This window comes from Emydura macquarii, unplaced genomic scaffold (assembly GCF_026122565.2).
Source record: "Emydura macquarii macquarii isolate MOO-44397 ecotype Brisbane River unplaced genomic scaffold, CSIRO-AGI_Emac_v2 contig_1451, whole genome shotgun sequence".
Classification (NCBI taxonomy): domain Eukaryota; kingdom Metazoa; phylum Chordata; order Testudines; family Chelidae; genus Emydura; species Emydura macquarii.
The window spans coordinates 5,235,974-5,244,562 of NW_027131588.1; the positions used below are offsets into that span (position 1 = coordinate 5,235,974).

General features: G+C 41.5%; 1 protein-coding gene across 1 annotated transcript; it reads left to right on the top strand.

Moving 5' to 3' along the window:
- The first annotated feature begins 816 nt into the window (after positions 1-816).
- LOC137156528 (bone morphogenetic protein 2-like) lies at positions 817-7,851 on the top strand. The gene is made up of 4 exons (XM_067553436.1): positions 817-1,096; positions 4,798-5,395; positions 6,587-6,667; positions 7,598-7,851. Exons 1-4 carry the CDS (start codon positions 817-819, stop codon positions 7,806-7,808), a joined length of 1,170 nt encoding a protein of 389 aa, XP_067409537.1. The 3' UTR covers positions 7,809-7,851.
- Positions 7,852-8,589: the final 738 nt, after the last annotated feature.

An 8,589-nucleotide genomic window follows, 5' to 3' on the forward strand; every position in this document is an offset into this window, starting at 1 on the left:
TAGTTCAAAGTTCTTTGGTCTGTCCACGCCCCACCCTAAAAAACAAATACCTGAGAGAAAAATTATATTATATTGAAACTAAAGAAAGTAAATAGGGAACTGAATGACTCAAGGGCTAAGTCAAGGGCCTTTTACTTGTGTGACAATAATTTGAGTCCCAGCTGTAGTCCAAGGTGAAATGGATTGAGTGGTCTGAGGTTCTGACCCCCAGCGGGTAGCAGCTAGCTGTACAAACAATGCACAATATTCTGGAAGGATTTAGGACAACTGGCAGCTTGTGCTCACTAAAGACATAGGACTGAAGAGGAATACAGAATAAACCACCTCTTATGTGTGCAGTGGGTGGTCTCCCCAAGTCAAGGTTAATGTCATTCGTACAGGGAGTGTGGGAAAGCTTGCATTACTGCTACCATCGCCACAAACAGCCTGTGAATAGATCAAGGACTTCCGTTTCCATAACAACAAGTCACTTTACTCTAAATGAACAAAACTGTATTTAAAAACAGAAAAAATATTCTATACATCATACAAAATGCTATTGTCCCAACAGCACACCAGGGAGAAAGAAAGAAAGAGAGGGAATGCGTGTGTGTAAATACACATCCTCTGAATGAAGTCTTCTAGGGCTTTCTGTTTACCAGTAATTAGTTTTCAGAACAGTGCCAATGGCACCAAGTCCATGCAACTAATTAACTGCAGTTTTCTGGCTGAATGTTATTACCCCTCTGCAATTATAGCGAGACGACAAACACAAAGAGCCAGCAAAAGGCTACATTCTCGGTTTTTTCCATACAACTGTTTACTCACAGCCCCACCATGAACATTGCTTCTCTGTTCTTAGGACTCATCTCTGGATTGCTGTTGATGTTTTGTTCTCACTTCCCAGGGACAGGGAAATGCCAGCGTATCTGGGGAACAGATGAACAGTTAGGCAAGGCCATCCTGGAAATGCTACACATCAATAAGTTATCCATACCTCTCAGGACTAAGCCTCACCACTACATGAAATTAGTCTATCACCTATTAAACCCACCAGCTACCAGTGACTCTTCAAACAGCCAAGGGACTCTTGTGCAGAGTTTCAGGAGCATCCAAGGTAGGAAACTGACCACTATTACATCATATCTTGCATAACTTTAAACATTATCATGATAAACATTTTGTGTGTGGGGGGGGGGGTGGTGGTGGGGGGGGGGAATGTTGCCATTTTGAAATGCTTGCCTTTTAAAAACAGGTTATCCAATAGATTTTCTTTTTCTTTTCTTTCTTTTTTTTTTTTTTTTTTGGTCATTAATGACATTGCTTTTATAAACCTATTACTTTACAATTTCAACATCTGCTTTCTACACTTTATAACACATAGCATTTGTTTTGAGAGAGATCTATGCAGTCTCCTAGGCAAAAATTAAATAAAAAAAGTTAGGATATCCATTTCTTTCAAGTGACCGCTTTGAGGACAAAGCAGTTTAGAAATGAGAAGCAACCCTAATTCCCAACTAACTAAATTTAAATCACCAGTTGAAACTATCTGCACATGTCAGTCTTATGGAGAATATTGCCATGACAAACCAAACCAAAAAAGTCCTTACTCACATGACTAATAACAGTGGATATTATTTTAAAAAACGAGTTTTTAAAAATCTAATTTACTTGTCACTATTTATCCAGTCTGTTTACCTTGTGCTTGCCACGCTATCTGGGCAGTGAAACCAGGACGGCCAGTGTATATTTCTAAAATAACTATAAAGGCTGGTGGTTGAGAAATCTGGAGATTTTAGGCAAGTGATTGGACGCCCTAATTTGCACACTTGATGACTCTGTGTAATCTTGTTACATAAAAGACAACAGATGTCATGATTACCCGAGAGACACCTGGCAAGGTTGCAGCATAAACAAAAGCATCAGGAACACAGAAATCATTCTGGGTAGCACTGGCAACTACCTGGGTCAGTGTCTAGGGAATTCTAGGGGCTTGTTTGGATGCTCCTTGTCCTGGACCAGGAGGTCTATGGTTGTGGTCACTGTTACTCCTTGGTACTGGCTGCTGCTTGCCCTGTGCCGGGAAGGAGAACTGGATGCTTCCTGCCATCAGCTGGGGGATGCTCTGGTTGGGATGCGGCCCTAACTGAGTGTCTTGCTCTGGCTGCTCCTTGTCCCTTGCTTCCCAGCTACCAGGCAGGGAGGGTGGCTCAAGCCCTGGCTGTGGCTACTGCTTCCTGGTCACAACTTGCAGGCCCCTGTACACAGACCGAGATAGCTAGAGCACTGCCCAGCATCACTCTAACTGTAAGTCTACGGCCATGCTGGATTATGCTCTAGACAACATCTCTATGGTGAGTGTCCTGGGGGACTCCAGACATAAATCCCATGCAGAGGTCTCTAAATTAGGATTGACCTTCCTGGGTTAAACACAGGCATAGAGCTACCTTGAACCTATAGGCTGCAGTGAGGCTAGCTCCCACAGTACCAGTGCCAATGTCCTGAAAGGGTATGAACATCTTGCTTGGAGATAGGGTTAGGCTCCAGGTCTCCTGCATACATGTTGTCAGTAGAGGGTGGTAGGAGACAGCAAGCACTGCTCCATTTTAGAGTGGCTGTTTAAAACACCTCTGAGCATCCTGTGCATCACTGTTCTGGGGTATTGTCCCCTGAACCAGTAAGGCCTAGATGAGAGTCCGGGTGAATAATCTAAGCCAGGTGGGAACCATCTGAATTTAACTGGAGTCATCACTTACCTGGAAAAGGAGAAATGGGATATTTGCCACATGTCTTGGGCCTCCCCATTGATGGGTGAATGACTTGGATGAAGGCAGAAGATGCATTATCTGGCAAGGAGAGTCACTTCATCCGGATCCAGATATGCATCAGCCCTAGAAACGGCGTAGACTTCTAATCTTTGATATTGGACTGGGCCGTGCCTATAAAAGGACATCCTTTGTGCTGGATGAGGCTGAACAGAGTCTACTGTGTAAGACTAAAGTCTTTTCTACACCAGGAGCAGAACTGTGCTCTGAAGCTATTGATTTCCTACAAAATCCCTTCCATTTCTGCTTTTGTATCCTAGAAGTTAACTAACTAATGTGCCAACAGCCCATCCCCATCCTGTTCAGAGTCTAGTGCTGGGAGGATGCATTTTAAGAAATACACCTTTTGACTTTCCATGCCCAACTGCCAATAAGCCTACTTTTAATTTGCAATCAAATAAGAAATAAATATTGTCCCCCATCTAGGATGATTTAGTTGATGTATTTAATGCCAATCTCAGCCCTCAGATGTGTGTGCCAGTTGTACTGATCCTGATGGGGCTGGAGTGCACATAGTTGAGTGTCGAATTTGGGTCTCAGGAGCCTAAGGCACAGATCCCGCAACATCCGGTTTGTAAGCAACAAGACCAGCTTATCTTAAACAAATAAGAGTACTATTTAAAAGAGAGAAGAAAAAGCATTAGCGAGCAAGAGAGTTGCAGGGGGAAAAAACCAGAAGAATTTAGCGGAACCCACTAGGGAGCTTAGAGCTTGGTTGACATCCAAAGTACTGTCTTAAATTAAATAAAAATTAGACATCCACCAACGTAATTGGAAATCTCTGTTCAAAAAAATAAAAGAAAGCAAATCTGAGCTGGCAGCAAAACCAGGCTGCGTGTCTCCCTCCAGAAAGGTTGAACCAGTGAGATCATTAGCAAGGTAAGATCATTAAAGGAGTGCCGGGTTTCATAAGCATTTCTGTTATATCAATTGAGGGAGGAAAAACTCAGCCATTAAAAAACAACAAAATATGTTCCAAGTTGAAACTCAAGCCCATACAAACAAATTTGTGTCTTCAGACAATTCTTTTAATAGATGTGTTCACAAATAGTCACATAGACATTATAAAAAGCAATAAAATATCCTCCAGGAATTTACTGATTTCAAGGTCATAGTTAGTATGTTCCTAAATAAAAACAGATGTCTCATTTCAAGTTACCTTTTGCATCAATATTTTTAAAATTTTGCAAGGGTAGGGGCAGATACAGTGGAACACCCTGACTTTTTTAAGCCACTCTAGTGCTTTAAGCCAGGTTTATGGTGACTTACTGTCATGAGAATAGTGCAAATCAACTGGAGCATACTGGGGTACCTGGGAATTGGATTTCGTAATCCAGTTTTACTCTGTTCCAGCACCCTCCAATAATTCATCTGTTTCGTAAAATGCATCTATTGAGAACTTTTAGGTACATGCACAGAAAAAAAATCACAGTTTAAAGTAATTGAACTGACACGTGAACAAAAAATGTTCATGATGCAACAAAACTCAGCCCTCGCTCCCTTAAACAAAACAAGAAACTCATCTCCCCTCCCCGCTCTTTCCCAAAAGCACTTCTTTTGGCAATTTAGCCTCCTACTGAGGCAAAACACAGAAGTCTTTCACAATGCCCTGAATCTCAACAAACTTGGGTTCGGCTGAACTATTGGTGAAAGAAAATTCCAGAGCCACGGGCCCTCATCCTCTCCTTCATCTTCCTCCTTGCCTTCTAGTCTATGCACCCTCTCTGTTCTATTGAAACTGCTATCACAGTAGTTGCCAGTAATGACCTTGACAAGTCTAAACGCCACTTCTCTATGCTCATTAGCCTTCATCTCTAAACTCTCTGACACACTTCTCCTCAATATGCTCTCATACTTAGGCTTCAGTGACCCTATCTTTTCTTTGTTATTTCTCCAACCTAGATTGTTAACCTCTATGTCAGCGTTTCTCTTCAGCTTCCTCATCTACAGGTTGCATACATGAAATAATATTGTACATTAATTGTTCTCCTAGATCCAGATTTTGGCATTCCAGGATGGCTGTGGTTTAATATTTCTTACCTGAAACCTTCCATGAGGCTTGCAGAATTAGTTCTTCTCAGAAAGACTCTACACCCAGAATCCCTGACAGTAAATGTTACTGTGCATAGCATCTCCGTGGTCCAGGGAAATACCACAGCAAGTGAAGCCTTAGATGAGAAAGTGCTGACATTAGATGAGCTACCACCATCTGGTTATGACATCTTTAACATTTCAGCCATTTTGAATGAGAACACCTCGGACGTCATAGGCTTTCAGCTACGATTCACAGACGACAGTGGCAGCTTGGTTCTCCATGAAGCTCTGACTAAGAGCCTGTACTGTTTGAACAGATGCACCCAGAGTGAGCCCTTACTGGTGGCTTATCGTTTCCTGGTGACTGAGCTATATGGGGGAAGTAAATACCAGGCCACTAAAGAATGCCAACACTGCGCTACAGAGAGAAGGAGAAACTTGCCAGAAGATCCCACGCTAGAAGAGTGCAGCCTTCACCAGCACTATGTGAACTTTCAGACAATACAACTGAACCACTGGATTCTGGAGCCTCCTGGCTTCTTCACAAGTTTTTGCAAGTAGCCACTATTTAAATCTCTTCAATGATGTAGGAACGTGCCAGAGTTCCAGTAACTGTTGGCTATGGGAAATCCATTCAAATGCTTGAAAAGTCAGCTTGTGCAGCAGCACATTTGCTGGATATACCTGCTACTTTTGGCATTTAGAGCAGGAATTGTGGGTATAAAATGTAACATCTTTTTACCTTGAGAAAACTGGGTGCAGAGTTGATTTATGTTACAAATAATTCAGTAATTTGCTCTCAGTGTGGTGCCAAATGTGCACATATAGATATCTTAATGAATCTGCTATTTAGTATGGCTGTCAGTGTTTAGAAACCAAACACTGGAACAGCATGGGTGCGACAGCAGTGAAGTTTGATACGGCTTTAGTAAAGTATCCATCTAATAGCCGGAACACAAGGAAATACTATACATATGTCTAATTTCTGAGAGATACTGTGGTAATCGTATCCGTGAAGCGACATATGTTTTATAGAGTGGCTACACATACCAGTCTTGTCTTTGCTTTTCTGTGGTAATTCTGTTAAAAAACTCTTACCTAGGCACATGCATTGTTCTGCAGTAGTGAAAGGGATCAATGAGGCCTAATACTAATCCTATTAATTGCACTCTCAGAGGTATACTGGAAGATAAGAGAAGCAGAAGCTGCCCCACAGATTAAAAAAAATATCACTGACTATGCTTAAGCACCTAAATGCAGTCAGACATCCCATTTTATCTGTCCTTAGCCAAAAGTCTGAGTAGGTTTCCTTCTGTTAACTAGAATGATGTAACTCGTTTTATGTATTTAATCCTAGGCAAATATATATGAGCAGTTTAGCATATTTTGGCATAAGTGACACACACCTGATGTATATTCTTGTGAGGCAAATTCTTCCACTTCAAGGAGGCGTGAAGGGGTAGAGGGGAGGAGGGAATGAGGTGTGAGACACTGTCAGTCCAGTGGAAAGAAGTTAACTTAGAGATGAATGGTACTTGAGTTTTTATTCTATATTTTCAAAAAGGTATTCTCTTGCACTCACAAATGCTATTTATAAAACTATTTCAGTAAGACAATAATGTCCTCCATTTGGTAAATTGGCTAAAATCCTGGAATCATAACATTATTATATCTCATTTTGTAAAAAAAAAAAAAAAAAATACATTTGGAGTAGCAGAATCTAAAATAACATGTAATATTTCTTTAAGAGGAGAATGCTCTGACGAAGAATCTGGAGAGCTCGCTGAAGCACATCGGGATATAATAAATAAGACAGAAACCTGGATGAGGTAATACATTAAATAGGACATAGATATCTATATCCTTAATGAAAACAACACAGGGCCCAATTCTACAGCTGCTGTATGGAAGCACCCCCCATTGAAATTAAGAACTGGGCTTATGACATTTACAGCTATCAGTCTGCTTGAATAACAGTAGCACAACATATGGAGCAAAAGTGTTATCTGGCCTCAGAAATGGCTTTAAACTCCAGCTGGGATTTTCAAATGGGCCTAAGATAGACAAGTGCCCAACTCCTATTGAAAGTTAATAGAAGTTAACACCCATAGGCCCTTTTGAAAACCACAGGCTTCAATATTGGTCATTCAGTAAATACTTGACATGTTCAGACAAATATTATTGAAAGCTGGAAATCAACAGGATTTTTTTTTTTGGCGGGGGGGGGAGGTAATAAAGTAGTGAGAAATGTTTCCTGCACACATGAAAACATATTTGTGATATCCCTAAGTGAAGTACCATTCACAGTAGAAATGGACACAAACTATGATGTCTGGATCCAAACTTCCTCAACATTTGGGAAGGCTCAGACCACATTTTGGAGTGTGTGGATCTGGGATTTTTTTCCAGTCCAGCTCTACTTCACAAGTTAAATTTTCATTGCAAAAATGCGCCTCTGCAGCTGCATGATCCTGTGTTTTTGGGGGGCACGATTCATAATTTTCCTTGCTTCTCCAAGTGACAGATAAAGGTACTAATGTGTGCATCTAAAGTAGCAGAAGAAATCTCAGGCCAGCTCCTCAGATGGTGTGACTGGCATAGCTTCACTGATGGAGCTACACCAATTTATAGGCCAGAATTTTAGCTGGTGTAATTTCTTGTTTCAGCTCTATAATTTGGTATCGATATAGCATTCTGAGATTATACCCCCCCCCCCCACTAAACTGATTTCAGACTTGGTTTTTGTTTTTTGCTTGCAGGTCCCACTGTGTGCCCCAGAAGCGATCCTCCATTAATGTGATGTACTTATCTCATTCAGAAGATCTTGTGATTGAAAGGCTGAAGGATCTGCGGGTAGAAAGTTGTGCATGTAAATCAGATGTTTTGATAAAGTCTAGTTCTCTAGTCATCCCTAAAGATTTGCAGTCTTTGTCACTACAGAACAGGAACATCACAGATTCAGGGTACTAAAATGTAACCATATAATCTTTGAGATGCCATTTCCACTGTAAAGACCTAGTTTGAGGAGTAGATATCACAGTCTGTACAGCAGATGATAACCAACAAACCAAATCTAGCAAAGAATGGCTTGAGGTTTCACATAAATTACAGCTAAATAGTTTATCCAACGAGACCTTCAAACTCACACTACAACGTTGTCACTACATCATATTCAGATTCCTCTTTGCCTGGATTACTGTGGCATGCAATTGGGAATAAATATATTTCCTGTTACCTTTACCAGTTATTTTTTCCCAGGTGAAAGAAAAGGAGGATGTTCAGGCTTTTTCCACATTAAATAGCCACTGTGCCATGAATAACTGAGGGGTGCCATGGTACAGCATGTTTTAATACAGCGTCTCACTGAAGTACACCCTTATTAGAGGCCCCCCTTGCAGCAGGCACATAGCATCTGTTTTCCAGTTGATCTGCTGCACCCAGCCTTCCACAGCTTCTGTGTCAGAGAGACTCAGCCCTCCAGCAAGGCCATTTACAGTGCTGCTCCTGCTGGGGCTTTCAAACTCTGAAATAAGTGTGAGCAACACAAACTTCAACTCTTTCCTTGTCTCCCGGGAAATCTGCTAAGCACTATTCTCCCCTGTCCCTAGCCCACCTTCTCTTCCACACTGAAAGATTCCCTCCAGCTCAAACTATTCCCCTCAGACTGAGCAGGGCTCTTCCTTTTAGTTTCCTCCTGGAAGCCTGTTTCCTGCTCCAGGTGCCTCCGTCTAGACTGATTGAGCCTTTAGTA

Bases quoted from the DNA above. Each gene is read 5' to 3' on its own strand.
- LOC137156528 (XM_067553436.1), top strand. From the start codon at position 817: ATGAACATTGCTTCTCTGTTCTTAGGACTCATCTCTGGATTGCTGTTG. The intron at 5,396-6,586 runs GTAGCCACTATT...TATTTCTTTAAG, and splicing joins TTCTTCACAAGTTTTTGCAA to AGGAGAATGCTCTGACGAAG. The intron at 6,668-7,597 runs GTAATACATTAA...TTTTGCTTGCAG, and splicing joins AAGACAGAAACCTGGATGAG to GTCCCACTGTGTGCCCCAGA.